The sequence below is a fragment of the Brachyhypopomus gauderio genome, unplaced genomic scaffold, assembly GCF_052324685.1.
Source record: "Brachyhypopomus gauderio isolate BG-103 unplaced genomic scaffold, BGAUD_0.2 sc47, whole genome shotgun sequence".
NCBI lineage: Eukaryota > Metazoa > Chordata > Actinopteri > Gymnotiformes > Hypopomidae > Brachyhypopomus > Brachyhypopomus gauderio.
The window spans coordinates 2,598,477-2,619,004 of NW_027506873.1; the positions used below are offsets into that span (position 1 = coordinate 2,598,477).

General features: G+C 41.8%; 1 protein-coding gene and 2 long non-coding RNA genes across 3 annotated transcripts; 2 read left to right on the top strand and 1 right to left on the bottom strand.

Annotated features, from left to right (window-relative positions):
- Window positions 1-1,776: 1,776 nt before the first annotated feature.
- LOC143487623 (uncharacterized) lies at window positions 1,777-13,335 on the bottom strand. The gene is made up of 3 exons (XR_013124314.1): window positions 13,247-13,335; window positions 13,133-13,177; window positions 1,777-2,100 (listed from the first exon to the last, which is right to left on the bottom strand). It is a non-coding gene; the product is annotated as an uncharacterized LOC143487623 (long non-coding RNA).
- LOC143487621 (uncharacterized) lies at window positions 11,058-13,375 on the top strand. Its single transcript, XR_013124313.1, has 2 exons — window positions 11,058-12,041; window positions 13,158-13,375. It is a non-coding gene; the product is annotated as an uncharacterized LOC143487621 (long non-coding RNA).
- A 2,805-nt stretch (window positions 13,376-16,180) lies between these two features.
- Window positions 16,181-18,663, top strand: LOC143487607 (dehydrogenase/reductase SDR family member 13-like). Its single transcript, XM_076986638.1, has 5 exons — window positions 16,181-16,453; window positions 16,807-16,925; window positions 17,363-17,486; window positions 17,588-17,914; window positions 18,068-18,663. Exons 1-5 carry the CDS (start codon window positions 16,327-16,329, stop codon window positions 18,325-18,327), a joined length of 957 nt encoding a protein of 318 aa, XP_076842753.1. The 5' UTR covers window positions 16,181-16,326; the 3' UTR covers window positions 18,328-18,663.
- The last annotated feature ends 1,865 nt before the right edge of the window (window positions 18,664-20,528 follow it).

Here is a 20,528-nt window from a genome sequence, read left to right on the forward strand (position 1 = left end):
TGCGCTCCATTGCTGGTCACATCTGAACTTAATTTCTACAATGGTTTTAATATTCAAAGGCTCTACAGCAGGGGTCGGCAACCTATGGCACGCGGGCCACCGTTGGCACGCCGAGGCATAATCAGTGACACGCGACACGCTGGACCAGCATCAGTAAAAAAATTTATAATAAAAAATAGAGCACGATCCTCCAATCAAAATCGCTCCTCAACGCTCAGCTCGGCGGAGGCGTTTATACTTGGCGATCGATCGCGATATAATACTTAATTTGTGTCCATTTACACCCCCCCTCCGCTAACAATTTACACTCGCCACATATATATATATGATGTAAATGATGCAATACGTGCAATAAAGGAAAAAAAACATTAAAGTGCCGTTCCAGAAAAATAAGTAAGAAGTATTTTAAACTTTTATTTAAAAATGTCTAAAGTCATGGCTCTTCTAATGTTTTTATTCAGCTACTTTTGTGTAAGAGCGGCATATACTTCTGTTTAAAGAGATTCTCCGTGCAGTTTCCGCCTTCTTTTGGCAGATCTGTTAAGATGATTGGCTGCAGTAAAAAATGATTGACAGCTAACTCTGGCTGATAATTGGCTTAATAAAAATTGATTGACAACAAAAGTCTATTATCTGATTGGCTGCATTCGAAAATGATTGACACATGCTCCGCCCTTTACCCACGCCCACCGGGGCTCCGGCCTGCAGCATTACATATATGATTAAACCAGGGCTCTCAAGTCTCACGTATTGAGCGTGTGACACACGCATTTGACCGTCTTCACACGCCACACTTCCGATTTCACACGGCGAGAAAAAAAAATCTAGTTTATTTACCTCCGATCCATATCTATGTCGCCCTCCACTGGCGATCGATCGCGATATACAAACCCCCACCCCGCTCAACAACTTACGTTCGCAACCCCCCCCCCCCCCCCCGCCGCTCAGCAATGAACGTACGCCACCCCCCCCCCCACCCCCCCAGTCAACAACTCTCACACTCCGACATGAATCCAAAACTTGAGAGCCCTGATTAAACTGTTAAGTTTGTTAAGTTTTGTCTGAATGAGAGACCATATCCACGAGGCCCTGGAACCCCATATTGACATTGAATGTTTTTAACGAGCTTTGGTAAGATGCATTTTGTGAATTAAAGCGGTTATTACAAATAGTTTTGATTATATAACTGTAAAATTAGTTCAGAATGGTGCTCAGTGTGATATTAGTTTGTCTCTTATTAAATGTAAGATGTTAGCATTACCGATCAGTTCATAAATATATATATATATCTGCAGAGCCCTGCACATTTAATGTGGTTTGTGTGTGTAAGATGGCGGTACCATGTGCACGAATGAAAATGGTTGATGTCACCTGTTATGGTCGCCTGATGGCGCCTATCGCCCATGGGTGGGTTTCCCGAAACGTTCGTAGCGCTAAGTACTTCTTAACCTCGTACGTTTCTTACGAGGTTATGAAGTACTTAGCGCTACGAACGTTTCGGGAACCCCACCCCATGTTTTTAGCTATGCTAAAACGTAGCTATGCTATGCTTCCCTTATGTTCTTAGCTTTGCTGAGCAGTTAAGGTTATATGCTTAGGCAAACATTGTTAATGCTCTATAAGTAATATTATTCATAAAATCATATAAAATTGTACAGTTAAATGCTATAGAATGTTTTGTTAGATTATTAATTTTATTGACGGTTAATATGGTTTGTCATAATCTGAAAATATTTTATTATTAATAAAAATTAATAAAATAAAATGTTTATTTCCTGTGAATCGAAGTTATGATTCATTTGAATCGTTACAAGATTTATTTGTTGTATGTGGTATATGTGTGTGCATACGATGGGATTGTGCTATGGCGGGAAGCCTATTTGGTGTACAGGTCAGGTTTTATTGGAGCCATGAGACAGTCCAGCAGGGTCAAAGTGTGGAATCCCTTCCCTTTGGCAGCAACTCGAACGGGCCTGATCCCTCCTGTCAGGTTTCTTGAATGTGCGGAACCTTGAGTGATCTAATGGCTCTGATAGCAGGACACCCCGTCCACTGGTGCTCTTCTTGAATTCTGATTTCTCCGGTAAGGAGTGGCGAGTCCTGAAACAGGAAATAAAGAAATTGCATTATTTTATTCTGTTTACCCATTCACCTGATCCATGTGCATTGTTTACTGATGTGCTGATAATCTCCAGGTTTGTAAGATCCCCAAATAAAATTTTTCTTTTACATGGTCTCGGTGACTGAATTCGTCCTCCAAAACTTACTGGCCTGGTGGTGAATCTGTAAACCATTTCATTTTTGGCATTGTCGTTGAACACGTAATCGAATCGAAATGTCTGATTCTCCAGGTATCTTGTTAAATTCTCTTTTTGTTTGGGTTCGTGGACCATGACCACATCTTTACTGGGGATGGTGATGACATCCAGGTCCTTCACGCTCAGCTCCTTCTTGTTCAGTGGCCTTGCCCTGACACCTACACATATTCTATGGTCTTCAATGAGATCAGCGTTTGTCGGTGGCCTGTAGTCAAGGCTGGCTCTGAAGTCACGGATCATACACATAATTGGGTGTTGTTCTCCCTTAGCTCCTGTTGCTGTAAGCGTCTCCTTTCTCTCTTTTCTTGAAGCTTCTCCACCTCCTTCACGCAGTTGGACTTCCGGCGAGCATTCTGCTGCTGCTGTAGACTACGTCTGGTGCTGGATGGGTGGAGGAGGTGGGGCAGCAGGGGCCTGCTCTGTCTGCTGGCTGGGCCGCACCCGCGTTGTTCCTACAACTGTTATCTTGGGTGGTGCTACAGTTCGTCGATTCTTATTAGGTGGGATCTTGTTAACTTTCATGGAGTTGGACACTGGAGGTGGCGGGGTTTCTGGACTCTGTGCCAGCTCCTCATCAGGTGCAAGATCTGGATTTAGTGCAAAAATGCTGTCCAAGTTTGGCTGTCTTTGCCGTTTGTATCCCCATTTTCTATCCATTCCAATGAAGACGCTTTTGTTGTCTTCATTAAGCAAGGTGACTATCATGGCTTGGTGTATTCGTCATATGTTGGATCATGTGATAAGGCACAATCAGGCATTATTAGTCAAAACGGTCAGAGAACTCTCATCCGTAATATCTGAGACTGATGAAGATGCTCACAGCATGCAATTAATCATCGCTTAATTTGATTTCCATATAAATGCTGATGAGAATCTTCCCAAACATAGCTGCCATACCTCATGTGTAAAAGTGTATTTGTATTTGACTCTATTTGTATTTAATTGAGGAGGGACCATGTTGTTCAGCGCAGCAGAAACTGGGAGGAGGTCAGGTGAGCAAATGGCCAACTAGTACCTTATGAAGGTTATGTTGAAGTAGCAATCACCTTCCCAAAAGAAATCACTGGTTCTGAATTTGATGTCTCCACAGTAGCCTTAATTGTCCCAGATCTTGGCACAGAGGGCTCATCACAAGTTCTTATAGGAACAAACACATTAGATACTCTGTATAAAGAATCCTTTGGAGCTCAACTTTCTAAGTACTACTCACCTTACTATGGGTATCGCGCCGTGCTGAAGACACTTCAGTTGAGACATGGACAATGCGCAAAAGGTCCCCTAGGCCTGGTGAAACTGTGCGGGAGGGAACCAACATTCATCCCTGGTGGAATTTTCATTGCAAGATCTTTAATCCACCTTCCATCCGTAAACACACACAAAGTCAAGGTAACTCTGCATAATGAAATGGACCATGATGTTATTCCTCCAGACAGAGTCATTGCAGAGTTAAATGCTGTATATAACAGTTACCCAAGAGCACAATGTTGGTGATTCTGGGTCAACTCCAGTGCATTCAGCTCTTAAAACCAGCATTGGTTTTGACTTTAGAAATTCACCACTGTCTACAGAATGGAAGGAACGAATCTCTGAAAAGCTTAACTCTGTGCTTGAGGTATTTGCCAGACATGACTTAGATTTCGGCCATACATCCAATGTGAAACATCACATTACTCTTTAATGATCAGACTACGCTTGAGGAACGCGAACAATGGCTCCTGAAAATCTTATACTGCCTTAAAGAGTACGGATTGAAGCTTTTACCAGAGAAATGTAGATTTTTCCAGTCCTCTGTTCGTTATTTGGGACATGTGATCTCCCAAAATGGAGTTGAAACTGATACTGAGAAGCTGGAAGCCCTCAAAACCTGGCCAAAGCCTCGAAACCTCAAAGAACTCAGATCATCCCTTGGTTTCTCTGGATATTACAGAAGGTTCATTAATGATTATTCAAAGATCATTAAGCCCTTGACGAATCTCCCTGTCGGCTACCCTCCATTACGCAAGGGAACTAAGCCACACAACACAAGTGGGAAATACCTTGATCCAAAAGAGCCATTTACTGAGAGATGGACACCTGACTGTGAAGAAGCCTTCACAACCATCATTGAGAAACTCGCTTCTGCTCCAGTTCTAGGGTTTGCGAAGTACGAAGTATGTTTTGGTAATAACAGATCACTTCACAAAATATGCTATTGCAGTCCCAACCCCTAATCAGAAAGCACGCACGGTAGCTAAGTGTTTGTGGGAAAACTTTATTGTGCACTACGGCTTCCCAGAGCGCTTGCACAGTGACCAAGGCCTGGACTTCCAAAACCATAAAGGAACTCTGCAATCTCGCAGGAATCCAAAAGAGAAGAACCAGCTCTTACCATCCCCGGAGCAATCCTGTGCAAAGGTTCAACCGGACCTTGCTTAATATGCTCGGTACTCTGAAAACCCAAAGACTTCGTAAAACCTTTGGTTCATGCATATAATTGCACGAAGAATGAGGTCACTGGTTTTGCGCCATATGAACTAATGTTTGGCAGACAACCAAGACTGCCAGTAGACATAGCTTTTGGCCTACCAGTCAAGGAAACCCCAAATATATCACACTCGCAGTACGTCAAAGCTCTGAAATCTCACCTTGAGGGAGAGCTACAGAATAGCCACCCAAAATGCTTTGAAGACTGCTGGAAGAAATAAAAGCAGATTTGATAAATTGGTGACTGAATCAAAATTGGAAGTTGGAGACAAGGTTCTGGTTAGGAATGTGTGCATTAGAGGAAAACACAAGCTTGCTGACAAATGGGAGACTGATGTATATGTAGTTGTCGGTCGTGCAGGAAATTTACCTGTATTCACAGTCCAACCTGAAAATAAAGATGGTCCCCCTGAAAATAAAGAAAGGTTCAAGTAACGGGGTTTAAAAAGTAAACAACAACAAAAAATGTTTATAGGCCTACTTGCCGAGACGCACCGTGACGAGACGACACGACCGCAACGACAAACGGCTGACCTTTTTTTTTTTTTTTTTTGCCTTGCGCATTTTAAATCGTATGCCATGTTGGTTGTTGTCGTGCGAAATGAAAGACGTTGATGTCATAACTTGCACTTTACTTTGATAAATCTCAATGCAGCAGCGTTGAATTTGTGCGGAGAGGACAAGCAACATGCTCCCAAAATTGATCCTGTTCAATTATAAAGATTATGCTGTTGTGAATAAAATAAGAACTGTGACATGCAAGACATGTGGAGTCAGGATAAGAGATGCAACCACTTTAAACTTTGTTTGACATTTTAGACTGCACAAAAAAAGCAAGTCTCTGCTATGTATATTTCACGTAATGATATAACGGTTAGCTAGCTAGCTGGGATGTGATAACTCAGGAGTCGTAAATAAACTTTTACAAGGGTCCACATGAGCAACTTGACTTGTGTAAGCGGTCCGCACCAACGATAATTCGAAAGCGGTGGGGGGGGGGATTAATTTCTCTGATTAATCCCCTTTCTGATTGTGAGCGCTACCACCAGTCTTGTCTCATGCCAACTGTAAAGCATCCTGAAACCAATCATGTGTGGGGTTGCTTCTCAGCCAAGGGAATCGGCTCTCTCACCTTGCCTCTTGCCTAAAAACACAGCCATGAATAAAGAATGGTACCATAATGTCCTCCGAGAGCAACTTCTCCCAACCATCCAAGAGCAGTTTGGTGATCAACAATGCCTTTTCCAGCATGATTGAGCACCTTGCCATAAAGCAGCGTTTCTCAAAGTGTGGGGGGCACAAGCAATTGGAAGAAATTAACCTTTTTAAGCCTGTCGTTTTAATGCCTGTTCGTTTTGCATAAGCCCCGGATGTTTAAAGCAGCGTTTCTCAAAGTGTGCATGGGTATTGCAGGTGGGGCGCATTGGAAGAAATGAACCTTTCTAAAGCCTGGTTTATACTTTTGCGAGTAACCGTAACGTGTGACTCCGCACACCTCATGCGACCCTGCGCAAACTGTGGAAGCGTTTATACTTTCCGCATGCAGTGTTCTCTGAAACTATATGTGGTAGTATAAAGAAACACCCCTCAAAAACAGGGGAAGGAACATTTACCTGATGAATTTTAATGTTGCTTTGTGTTTCAGGTTTGAAAGTGCTGAAATTTAGGCTAAAGTACTTGAAAATGCTTGAAATTGTAACTACTTCGTTTCACAACAAATTGCTGTCTGACTGAACAGTTCTTTTGTATTACATTGTAATTCCAGGACGAAACATGAGACAACGTGAAGACATTGAGATTGGGCGTTTTGAAAATAAACAACCATTAAATAATATGATAAAAAAGCGAATTATTTCGAATCATTTCGAGTATATGTATAAATATTTAACTTAATTAAGTTTAACGTGCTGGGAAATATTGAAATGGACCTTGAAAGTGACGAACACGTGCTTTAATTCTACCTTGTAAATGTGTATGAACCCGGCAAACACGACTTTGTTCATTGCGCTGAGGCGCGGCGTGCGCGAAGTTACAAAATTCGAGAGGTGCACGACCTCGCGAATCGACAGCGCGTGAGGCCTTTGCGCACAGGCGGAGCCACAGCCATTACATCATTTTCGCTCGCACCTTCTTCTGAGGTGGGGAATGATAGAAAAAGTTTGAGAACCACTGCCATAAAGCAAAGGTGATAACTAAATGGCTCAGGGAACAAAACAGAGATTTTGGGTCCATGGCCTCGAAACTCCCCAGAACTTAATCCCATTGAGAACTTGTGGTGAATCAAAACCTACCGTATTTTACGGACTATACGGCGCACCATAATGTAAGGTGCAGTCTGAATTACGGGCTCTATTTCTGTATTTGATACATGTATAAAGCGCACCATACTATAAGGCGCAGTCTCAATTACGGACTCTATTTCTGTACGTCACCGTATTATTCTGTATGGCGCCGTATTATAAGGCACATGCTAAAACATACGGTCTACAAGAAAAGTAAATGTGATTTAAAATTTTTAAAGATTTTAAGTTTTTTTTTTATGGTGATTTTTAATTGAAGTTTACTTTACTACTTGACAAAACACACAAACACACATTATTCTTACTCCCTCATCTCCCACAAATCCATCAAAGTCCTCATCCTCTGTGTCTGAATTAAAAAGTTGCGCAATTTCTCTAACGAGCAGTCCGGGTTCCCGCTCATCAATGTCCGAGTCAGTCTCATCGCCAGGCAGCTGTTCAGCAATGATGCCGGCTTTCGCGAAAGCTCGGACAACAGTTACATCAGAAATCTTAGCCCAGGCATCCACAATCCATTCATAAACGGTGGCGTAACTCGCCCGCCGCTGCCTCCCAGTAAATGTTTGTTCGCCGTCTATCATCTATCGCTCCCACGCCGCTCGCAACTTCACGCAGTCGTTTATGTTAATTACTATTTACCGCCCCCCTGGTTCATACTCTGAGTTCTTGCAGGAGTTTTCAGACTTCCTGTCTCATGTAGTGCTATCAGCCGATAAGGTGATTATAGTTGGTGATTTTAATATCCATTTTGAAAATCTGTGTGACTCTTTTAGCATTCATTTTCAAGCAATTCTTGATTCAATGGGTATCACTCAGAATGTGGTGGGTCCTACGCATAACTGTAGTCATACTTTAGACTTGGTCTTGTCATTTGGTATTGACATATCCAGTTTAGCAATTCTTCCTCAGAGTGAGGCTGTTTCTGACCACAGCCTCATAACGTACGAGTTGTGTTTAACTGACTGTGTTCATCGGCCACCCCGCTATCAAATTAAACGAGCTATAACACCCAGCACCAGCTCACTGATATTTTACCGGGTCTGACAAACACTGATCCACTTGTAGCTCCGGAAGGACTAGAGCGTTTCACCGAGCACGTTGAGACTTCCCTTCGTACAGCTTTAGACAAAGTTGCACCACTACGATATAAGAGAGCCACGGAGAGAAGAATAGCGCCAAGGTACAATGAGCACACGTGTAGCCTCAAATGCGCCGCGCGGATCCTGGAACGTAAATGGCGAAATTCGAAGTTAGAAGTGTATAGACTATCATGGAAAAGCAGCCTTATTGAATATAAGCATGCCCTCCATACGGCAAAGTCCTTATACTTATCGGCCTTAATAGAAAAACATAAAAACAATTCAGGACTCCTTTTTAAAACTGTTTCCAGCCTTATGAGGAGTCACGAACAAATCAATTCTCTTATTCCACTAGAGTGTAGCAGTAACAATTTTATGAAATTCTTTAATGATAAAATTGATAAAATTAGGGAAAACATTAGTAGTGCTATCTCAGAGCCTGTCAACATGCCAATGCACCTTGACAGCTGTCTGGTCAGCTCTGATGCCCTGTTAGAGTCCTTCTCCCCAATTGGTCGTGAGGAGCTTATTTCACTGGTGAAATCTGCTAAACCCTCCACATGCATACTAGATGCTGTACCAACCCATCTACTTAAAGAATTACTGCATAGCAATGTAGAACCGTTGCTTACTATAATAAACTATTCTCTGAGCCTGGGCTACGTTCCCAGTTCATTTAAACTTGCAGTCATCAAGCCGCTAATTAAAAAACCTGGTCTTAACCCCCAAGAACTGTCCAACTATAGTCCAATTTCTAATCTGTCATTCATATCCAAAATTTTAGAGAAAGTAGTTTCTTCACAACTCTCTTCCTTCTTACAGACAGAACATGTCTTAGAGTTATTTCAGTCTGGATTTAGAGCTCATCACAGCACTGAAACAGCACTAACTAAAGTATTGAATGATCTCTTAATATCCTCTGATAAAGGACACATTTCGTTTCTCATACTGCTAGACCTCAGTGCTGCTTTTGACACCATTGATCATAATATTCTACTTAATAGACTGGAGACACTCATTGGCATAAGAGGTCAAGCACTCTCCTGGTTCAGGTCCTACCTGACAGATCGTTACCAATTTGTGCTAGTAAATAACGAATGCTCTGAGCATTCTAAAGTATGGTGTCCCACAAGGATCTGTACTGGGCCCCATATTATTCTCATTATATATGCTACCACTGGGCACTATCATTCGTAGGCATGGTATTAGCTTCCATTGCTACGCAGATGATACTCAGTTGTATATATCTTCTAATTCAGACGATATCACCACAACTCTCAAGATTGAGAACTGCGTCCAGGATATTAAAAACTGTATGGCGTCTAATTTTCTTAAACTAAATTCTGACAAGACTGTGGTACTGATTCTTGGGCCTAAAGCTGTTAGAAGCAATTGGGCTGATATTCCCCTTACCCTAGATGGTTTTTCAGTAACACCAAAATCTACTGCAAAAAGTTTAGGTGTCACTATTGATTCTGATCTTTCATTTGACAGACATGTATGCAATGTCACTAAGGCTGCCTTTTTCCATTTACGTAATATCGCCAAGCTGAGACACTTACTTTCATTAGCTGATGCAGAGAAGCTAGTCCATGCTTTTGTCTCGTCGAGATTGGACTACTGTAATAGTCTTCTAATTGGATGCTCTAAACAGTCCATAAAGAAGCTACAACTTGTACAAAATGCCGCAGCTAGAGTCCTAACCAAGGCTAGGAAATTCAATCATATTAGTCCCACTCTCGCCGCACTACACTGGCTGCCGATTAAATATCGCATTGAATTTAAAGTTCTCCTGTTAACCTATAAGGCGTTAAATGGTCTTGCCCCACAATATCTGAGTGAACTCATTGATTACTACAACCCATCTCACCCTTTGCGCTCCCAAAATGCTGGATTTCTCCTAGTTCCAAAAATTAGTAAAACTACAGCCGGAGGCAGAGCTTTCTCTTTTAAAGCCCCTCAATTATGGAATAGCCTTCCAGCTCCAATCCGAGATTCACAGTCCGAGACACAGTTCCAATCTTTAAATCTAGACTTAAGACTCACCTGTTTAGTCAAGCCTTCAGCTAAAATTCCCCTTGTAAGGTGTAGGGGCTTGGGCGCCCCCAGACGTTGAGATTTCTGGTGATCTGAGATGTTGATGCTGTCATCCAGCTGTGTCTTGGCATCACTCTATTTGTGACTATGACTTGACTGGAAAGCAATGTCTCAGTGAGCCCTCATGACTGTGGTCACCACTGAACCCCTCCCTTTAGTTATGCTGCTATAGATTAGTCTGCCGGAGCCACATGCTCATCACTGGCACGTGAGCTATGTACATTTAAATCAATGGTGGTTTAAATTCATGTCCACTCAGTCTGTATTGTCTATCTTCTTGCATGGCTCTACCCAAGACGATTGGATACAGGCACCTGCAGGCACCTGGGGGATGGTCTGGCTGCCGGTGGATGTGCTGATGCCGGGGTTCACCCTGGGAGTAACACTGCAGTCGGAGCCTACAATACCAGCATCACTGCTCCGACACGGAATGAAAGCCTGGCGTTCATCAACAGACATTTACAGTGACAATATCAAAACCCAGAACTTTCAATTCTACCTTTTACCTAGTCTGATTGTGTGATTTGTGTGTGACTTGTGCATTTGTGTGTTAACGGGCCGCCCAATGGAGGATGGGTTCCCTTTTGAGTCTTGGTTCTCCCGAGGTTTCTTCCTATTCCCTACCATCTAGGGAGTTTTTCCTCGCCACTGTCGCCTTTGGCTTGCTCATTAGGGTTCTGGACCCATAGTATTGTTATCCTTGTAAATCCTGTAAAGCTGCTTTGCGACAACTTGAGTTGTTAAAAGCGCTATACAAATAAACTTTGATTGATTGACTTTAAACGCCCTGTTTACGCCAATGTCCAGCGGTTGGAGTTCTTTTGTTAATCCTCCTGGAATGACGGCAAGCTCCAAATTAATTTTCTTTACATGGCTTTTAACGTTGTCTGTGAGATGAGCGCGCATGGAGTCAAGCTTACAAATAAACTTTGATTGAGTCACAGATCAGCAGGGACGGTGATGTGTGGAAAAAACCACCCAGTCTCTTTACATACACCTCTCTCAGCCACTCTCCCATTTTCTCCTCGTCTATCCAGCCCTTTTGGTTAGCCTTAACTATGACTCCGGCTGGAAACTTTTCTTTCGGCAGCGTCTTCCTTTTGAAAATGACCATAGGCGGTAGTTTCTGTCTCTTACCTTGACAGCCAAGAACAATGGTGAATGCCGAATTCTCATGCCCCGTGGTGCGTATCGATACCATACTAGTCCCCTTTTTCTTCCACAGTATGGTTCACGGGGATGTTGAAAGTGAGGGGGACCTCGTCCATGTTGGTGATGTGGCTGTGTTAGATCTTTTTCTCCGTAATCCTTTTACGACAGTATGTACGGAAAATCGCCAGCTGTTCTTCGTAATCTGCTGGCAGTCGCTGTGCCACAGTAGTCATTGCGCGGATAGAAAGATTTGCGCTAAATCTTTGCGCTAAAATTAAAGCACCAAGAAGGCCCTCCTTGAAAATCGTCTAGCTTCATGTCTTGTGCTGTCGTTGTTGCCTTCAGTCAAATAGTGACTGTCGAGACGCTTCTCCCAACCACTCTTTGTTTAGATATCCATTGTTCAAGTTTGTCTTCTTACTGTGGCCACCTCGCATTGTTACCACGAAAACTCTGTCTCGACTTCTTCTCTCCTCTGTCTGTCCTGTATATGTCCTCATACAGAGCTAATTTTGCGTTTTATTTTCTCCACATGGCTGCCCACCTGCTCGAGGAAATATGAGATGAGGAGAGACAAGCGATCCATCCAGTGCCAGCCACCTACTGCCTGACCGGATGAGCCTACACCAGGGGTAATCAATTAAATCTTTCCGCGGTCCATTTTTGGCAGATAGCTCAGACCTTAGGTCCGGGTCTGCAGTGGCGAACGAAAGTTGTTGAGCGGGGGGGCGTACGTAACACTCAAATGGGTGGGAAATATTTAAATTCTCCGGTTTAAAATATAGTCTCCTGTTAAAATTTTTTGGCATTTGGGTCCGTATCCAGTTAATCAGGAATGTGATTGGGTCCGGACAGGACGGCGTTCGGGTCCGGAACCGGACCGCGGTCCGCCATTTGGTGATACCTGGCCTACACCATGATGGACATTACTACATCTTTTCCTTTTCTTTATTTCTTTCTGTTTAAATTGTTGTTGTTGTCATGGTGACCGGTGTCGGCCAGAGGAGGATGGGTTCCCCCCCTGAGTCTTGTTTCCTCTCAAGGTTTCTTCCTCATGCAAAAACTAGGGAGTTTTTCCTTGCCACTGTCGCCCTTGGCTTGCTCACTGGGGGCTAGGACTCGGCACTTGTAAAGCTGCTTTGTGACAACAACTGTTGTAAAAAGTTATATAAATAAAATTTGATTGATTGATTGATTGATTTACTTGACACAGTTCATTTTCCTGTTTCCTCCATTTTCGAACCATAGATTAATTTATGCCGAATTGTATCGCAGCTGCTCTATTCCCATTTACAGCCGCATAACTGATAGCCTGTAGCTTGAACTGTGCCTCGTAAGCATGTCTCTTCACTGGTGCCATATTCGAGGGTTGTGGAAAAACAAATGTTGTTTTGCAGCATACCTGTAGATAAGCCAAAGTACCGGTATTGTGTATTACGTAGTAATCTCTGATTGGTTTACGTGCGAAACGCACGTAAACCAATCCGAGAATACTACGGTACGTTAGTGTTCTCTGATTAGTTACGTGCGGTACTCAGTACACGTATAAGGTGCACCGTATTATAAGGCGCACGGCCGATTTCTGGGGAAATTTTAGGCTTTTAGGTGCGCCTTATAGTCCGGAAAATACGGTAAATAAATTTGACTTTGACTTTGAATTTGACTTTAACACAAGCTACATCAAATGCAAGCATGCCTGCAAAATATGCCATCAGTAACTTACCTGTTGACTACATTCTTGATCCTAGTGATGAACCCCTTGGATTGTCTAGAGAAACCACAACTGATGATGACGTACCTGCTGAAAATTCTGTGGAAGCAAAAGAAAATTACTTACCTTGTCCGACGATTGATGTCTCCAGAGCATCTGAAGATCCTTATTTCAGCGAAGTGACAGCAAGCACCAGTAATGAACCTGCAGGACCTGTTAACACAAAAACCTCTGTGAGGCGTTCCCATAGAATTCCTGTACAGCCTAAAAAATTCCATTATCCACAATTAGGGAACCCACTTATTTCAGTTGTCCATTCCCTATTCCAAAGTCTTAACACAGCCATTATTGATTCTATGGGCGGTTTTGAAGCTGTAGAAACTCTTACTAACTTATCGTTGCATCACTCTAAAATCACCTGTATGCAATGGGACTTGCATATATTTTGAGGGGGAGGGTGTATCCCAGGTATAAATATTGCTCAGTGGGTTAAATGTAAAATAATGAATTATTAGCAGTAATTATATAAACATAAAATTATATAAGCATATTTATTTTACTTCTTTGAACTAAGGAAGTAGCCTACTAGCCAATCGGGTTTAAGCCCCTCCTACCACACTCACAATTTGAAGGTTGGTACGAACTTTCTCTCCCTTTTTTTTCCTCTTTGCGCTTGTTCAACACGGACATGCAGCTGAGCTTTCCGTTTTAATTAAACTGTTAAGTTTGTTAAGTTTTGTCTGAATGAGAGACCATATCCACGAGGCCCTGGAACCCCATCTTGACATTGAATGAGCTTTGGTAAGATGCATTTTGTGAAAAAAAGCGGTTATTACAAATAGTTCTGATTATATAACTAAAATGAGTTCAGAATGGTGCTCAGTGTGATATTAGTTTGTCTCTTATTAAATGTAAGATGTTGGCATTACGGAGCAGTTCATAAATAAATATATATATATATATATATATATATATATATATATATATATATATATATATATATATATATATATATATATATATATATATATCTCTGCAGAGCCCTGCACATTTAATGTGGTTTGTGTGTGTAAGATGGCGGTACCATGTGCACGAATGAAAATGATTGATGTCACCTGTTATGATTGCCTGATGGCACCTATCGCCCATGTTTTTAGCTATACTAAAACGTAGCTATGCTATGCTTCCCTTATGTTCTTAGCTTTGCTGAGCAGTTAAGGTTATATGCTTAGGCAAACATTGTTAATGCTCTATAAGTAATATTATTCATAAAATCATATAAAAGTGTACAGTTAAAAGCTATAGAATGTTTTGTTAGATTATTAATTTTATTGACAGTTAATATGGTTTTTGTCATAATCTGAAAATATTTTAATAATAAAAATTAATAAAATAAAATATTATTTATTTTCCTGTGAATTGAAGTTATATGATTCATTTGAATCGTTACAAGATTTATTTGTTGTATGTGGTATATGTGTGTGTGCACACGATGTGATTGTGCTATGGCGGGAAGCCTATTTGGTGTACAGGTCAGGTTTTATTGGAGCCTTGAGACAGTCCAGCAGGGTCAAAGTGTGGAATCCCTTCCCTTTGGCAGCAACTCGAACGGGCCTGATGCCTCCTGTCAGGTTTCTTGAATGTGCGGAACCTTGAGTGATCTAATGGCTCTGATAGCAGGACACCCTGTCCACTGGTGCTCTTCTTGAATTCTGATTTCTCCGGTAAGGAGTGGCGAGCCAAGTCCTGAAACAGGAAATAAAGAAATTGCATGCAGAAGAGAACACTACGGAACTGGACTGAGACACACATATATTTTTATTTATTATTTTATTCTGTTTACCCATTCACCTCATCCATGTGCATTGTTTACTGATGTGCTGATAATCTCCAGGTTTGTAAGATCCCCAAATTAAATTTTTCTTTACATGACAGGCAGCCAGACCATCTGCCTGCAGGTGCTCAGTCTGAATTCGTCCTCCAAAACTTACCAGCTCTTTCACGAGCCTAGATCTGGTCCAAACAGTATACGGAACCCCACTGCCAGTGTTGAACCCATTACACCACACATTGGTGTGGTGTCGTTTCTGGTGTCGTTTCTGTAGCGCTCCATTTTGGTTTGATTGGTAATGTTTTGTTCATTGTAGTTTTCTAATAACTTAGCATTGGGTGTTGGCATCCCATGTAGGTGTGGAGGCTGGGTTCCCCGGGTGTGTCTGGTACACTTTGCTTATGTGTGTTTCACAAAGGGCAGGATGCGAGATGGGGAACGCCCATGATTAGCTCATTAACACCCCACCCCCATCTATCCTGACTACAGGTGTAAATGTGACAACAAATGGAAAATCGGTGCTCTCAAAATCGCAACGTATTTTTCATAAATCTTTAAACGATAGCTTAGAGCTATGTACGCTGACTTGTAATGGCCGTTTTCTTTGTTCCTGTCTTGGTCTGCCATACTTTTTCACTTTACTATGAGAATGAAAGAAGGGCCTTTTTAAAGTGGTATAAAACAACATCCTGTAGGTTATCTCGCTTTTGGAGGGACGGACGCGGATGAATTGCTGTCTGAAGTCAGTAGCCTACTGGTCTGCATCATTGACCCGGATATAATGACTATTCAGAAGTCTAGTAGTTCAAATTCTTACCATTCCTTGGTAGGGTAGATAAGTCGATTGCTCACACTGAACCTTGCGTGAGGTAAATTCTTAGACATGCGGGCTCGACTGGAGTAAATCTTTTTAGTCACTTTTAGCTCCAGATTAATAAACAGAGAGTACAAGGTTAAGTATTAAGGATACAAGTTTTAAGAAGACAAAATATTACAACCTAAGTATGAGCAGTCCTACGTTTAAGCACTACAAGGTCTAACATTGAAGTGCAAATGGTGGCGTTGTTTTTGTGAAGGTTAATGTTTTCCACCAAACCTTTAACGTATTAAAATGTCATGTTTTTCATAAATAAAGTATGACGAATGCGAAGACCGACATCTATTGTTTTACGCGTCATTATTCATCTTCACTTCACATGGGACAAAAGTGAACCGGTTCTGTCACTGTTTAGTCTTAGTAAAGTTACGTCGAAAGAGTGAAACCTGTTTGACGGGCCTCGGTTCGTCAGAGCAGGTTAGTACAAAAGCGCGTGTCCCTGTTCCCGTTCACCACAGAACTCTTCCAGCGGCAGAATTGAACAGATCTGTTTCCAGAATGTGGCATCTTGTGTTTGTAGCGGTGGCCATAGGGATTGTCTACATGACTCTTGTGGAAACGTTGTTTAAGAAGTCGAAGTGTAAAGGAACGACAGAAATGACTGGGAAAACTGTCATCATTACCGGTAAGTTGGAAAGAAAAAGCCTTCTCGGTATCTCAGGGAGACCGACCATCCCTGAGGGAAATATTCTCATTGATTTGATATTGTTTAGTCCAAAACTATCCAGAAACCTATAGTGCACCTATCGTTAAAACCTTTTGGACGACAAATAGAACGAATAAAAAGCTTTTTGGACGACTCTGCTGTCTTACCATCATAGGAATGCCGCCGTGCCATTCCATCGTAGGGCGTGCTGGCTGTCCAATCTAATGAACTGTAGGATTATTAAAGTGATCAAATTAGTCAGTTGTGTAGATGTTATTTTAGTTGTTTGAACAATACTGGCTATGGACAAAAACGTGTGATTTGGCCAACAGGAGGCAATACGGGCATTGGAAAAGCCACAGCAATGGAGCTTGCAGGTAGAGGAGCAAGAGTCATCTTGGCTTGCAGGAACCAAAGGAGAGCAGAGACGGCCATCAGTGACATTGAGAAAGTAAGAGACTCATTTAATTAGTTTTCACTTCATATTAATGGTCCTCAGGTCCACAGTCTTTTAAATGTAAAATGTAAATGTGCCATACTTTGTCAATTGTGATTTTTACACCCCAATTGAAATTTGTCCTCCGCTTTTAACCCATCTGTGCAGTCAGAACACACACACACACACACACACACACACTAGTGATTACTAGGGGGCTGTGGATCACACGTGCCCAGAGCGGTGGGCAGCCCTAGCCTGGCACCCAGGGAGCAGTTGGGGTTAGGTGCCTTGCTCAAGGGCACCTCAGTCATGGCCTTAGGTCTGGGAATCGAACCCACGACCCTCCAGTCACAAGACCAGTTCCCTAACCGCCAGGCCATGACTGCCTAAAGAGGAAGTAAAAAATATTTATTTTAAAACATATTTATTATTTGCATGTGTCAAATCAGGAGACTGGGAGTACTGATGTGGTCTATGTGCATCTGGACCTGAGCAGTCTGAAATCTGTGCGTTTCTTTGCTGAGACCATCCTAAAATCTGAGTCTAAACTGGATCTCCTCATTAACAATGCAGGTAAAGACAGCCTTCATGAATATTCATACGGTCAGGCAAATCAAGCAGAAATCATTTTTAACTTGTAGTAAATGCCTTTTTTTTTTTTTTTACTTCGCCAGGCCTTGTAGCAGATGGTCGGACCGAGGATGGTTTTGGTATAGAATTCGGTGTCAATCATCTTGGGCATTTCCTGCTTACCTGTCTTTTGCTGGACCGGCTCAAAGAAAGCCCAGGAGCCCGCATCATCACTGTGTCCTCTCTGGCACACTGCTGGGGCAAAATTGACTTTGACGCTCTGGCCGCTAACAGAGACCTGGGCAGCGGGAGATACAGCTGGCAGTTCTTCCATGCGTATTGCAATAGCAAGCTGTGTAACGTTCTCTTTACCTACGAGTTGGCCAAGAGACTGAAGGGTACCAATGTCACCTGCTACAGTGTTCACCCCGGTAAGTTAAATGACGGCAGTTTTGAAAGATTCTTGTTTTAACTATTGCTTTCCAAGGGCTCACTGATGATTGTTGGAATGTTGAATGAACACAGCGATGCTCAATAACTTGGACATTTAGAGATATTTAAAGTTTACCTGCGTCGTCCCCCAGGTATTGTGAAAACCGAGCTCTCCCGTCACGTCAGTCTCTGGCAAAAGGTGTTCATCGAACCCGTCGCCCGGCTCCTCTTCCTGGACCCAAAGACCGGTGCCCAGACGACTCTCCACTGCGCTCTTCAGGAGGGCATCGAGGGCTTCAGTGGGCGATACTTCTCCTGCTGTTCTGTACAGGAAGTGAGCTCTAAAGCCAGGGATGATGCAGTGGCCAAGAAGTTATGGGAAGTGAGTGAGAGGCTATGTGGTCTCTCCTAAACCCAGGAGGACTGTCCAACGCGCAGCATCAGAAATGAACCAATACGCAATCGCTCAGCTGTTTGGCGATTTGAATGTTTAAAGTGAAGATTTGATAATAGAAGACATAGTGTTATTTTTAAGAATGTGACAAAAGATGTCTTTGACATTATAAACATTGTAAAAAAATACTGTGTATTGTTAAATGCACAATTTATTGCATTTTATCTCCTTTGTTTCTGTTTCGACTGTTATGTTTAATGTTGCTTCAGATATTGAAATTATTTTTGAACTATTAATAAAATAAATATGTTATATTAATATAGTAATAAAATATATGCATTGTGGATAAAGCTCCATTGGTGTTTTTAATTCTTGAAATTAAGTCTTCTTCTTCTTCCTATACTCATAGCACTGTTTCCAAAATTTTAGGGACCTATGCCTAAATTAAGTGTTCTACAAAGTGGCAAATATGATATTATGCAGAAAAACATTAAAGAGTAGATAAGTTAATGTATATGACAGTGCTACTGGAGAAAAAATTTCTTTACTCACAGTCATCCTACCTGAATGTAGACTACAAAATACCTCAGAATTGTACATAAGCATAGGCATCATACATTTAGTTGAAGATTCATTCATTTAGGGCCAAGCTATTTACACTTGCTGTGTAACATTTAGGCACAATACATTTACACTTGCTGTGTAGCTTGCATAATGCTTGCTCATATCTAAACGATCGTAATGTAAGAACTTGGCGCCATGAGGTCAAAGTCTGAAAAGATCTGTGGCAAGATTAGCCACGAAACCTTGTGTTATACTGTGCAACACATCAATCAACCTGATCACTACGATGCCAATTAATCATGAACTTTTATCTCAAAGAGCAGGTTTGCTTATTCATGAAATCATTTTATGAACAGAATTAGATTAATCTTTCATTAGATTAAGTGGAAGATTTGGTCAGCTACATCACTATGAGAAATCAGATATCAAGTTTAGAAGTTTAGAAATAGCTGGAATTCTTTCAGACACCTGACAACCTTGACTTCCAAATGGAGACGGCACAGACTTGATTTCCCATCGGAATCGGCCCAATATCAGCTGGACAGGCTGGGTCCAGTGGTTCTGTTAGTGGGGTCATGTGTTTGCAAGACTGAGGAAAGGCACTACTCATTGGTTTGGCATCGTCACTGCCAAAGCCCAGTGATTTGTTTATTAATCCATTCTTTAAAAACAACCAATGACATCCAGTTTGGCTGCAAGGTAAAGTAAATGAGAAAGAACAGCAAACACCTGACAGAAACACAGCAGGACAGGAGAAAGAGCAGCAAACACCTAACAGAAACACATGAAGCTAATTACGCTATATTCAAACCACATGAAAAATGGGAAAACCTGATGTTTTCCCTTAACCTGCACAGATTTAAAGTAGACTTAATATTTTAATAAAATATCTTCTATTAGATTTTTATTTAGTCTAGAAAGAATAAGAATCTTGCAAACTTGGTCAGATTAAATTTCTATTGGTTTAAGCAGAGCTGGAGAGACTCATGATACTGGTCCACTCTGTCTGTCAGCTCACTTAGTACCTGGTGTGCAGTGACTAGAACAGTGATTTACCATTGAAATTCACAAGGATACTTGTAAGGTTGATGTGGACTACAGTTGCATTCATTAATGATGGAAATGGAGACTATAGTGTACAGGTGTGAGCTGGACAGCCATGGTGAGTGTGTGTGTGATTGAGAGTGACAATAAAGCGTAGCAAGGCAGTAAAAATCATCTTTCTAAGAGATACTGACAATGAGGCAACTGAAGAAAAACTTGCTTTAGTATTGTAAAATGTTGGTTATTCAAATAACTGTATTTATGTTTATCTGTCATATCAATGTCTGACATCTGTAAAATAGCATATATGACACGTCTCACAAAACAATCGGCCATTCAAATGCTGTTATTGGAGTGGTAGCAGAAAAACTGGTATTGTACCACCACAGGTGCGTGCTGTGGGAGACCATTAGCTCAGAGCCATATGTCCTCATTCTCATACGTGTGTTCTTGCAGGTACAGCTGGAGGAAAAACACCAAACCGCACGTCACCATGTCATGTCAGTGAATGCACAGATGACCCTGTCAATTCCTGTTGTCACTTAAGCATGTATTGATAATGCTAATGATAACGTGTGCACTGGTATACGCTCAACAGCCATTTTGTGAGA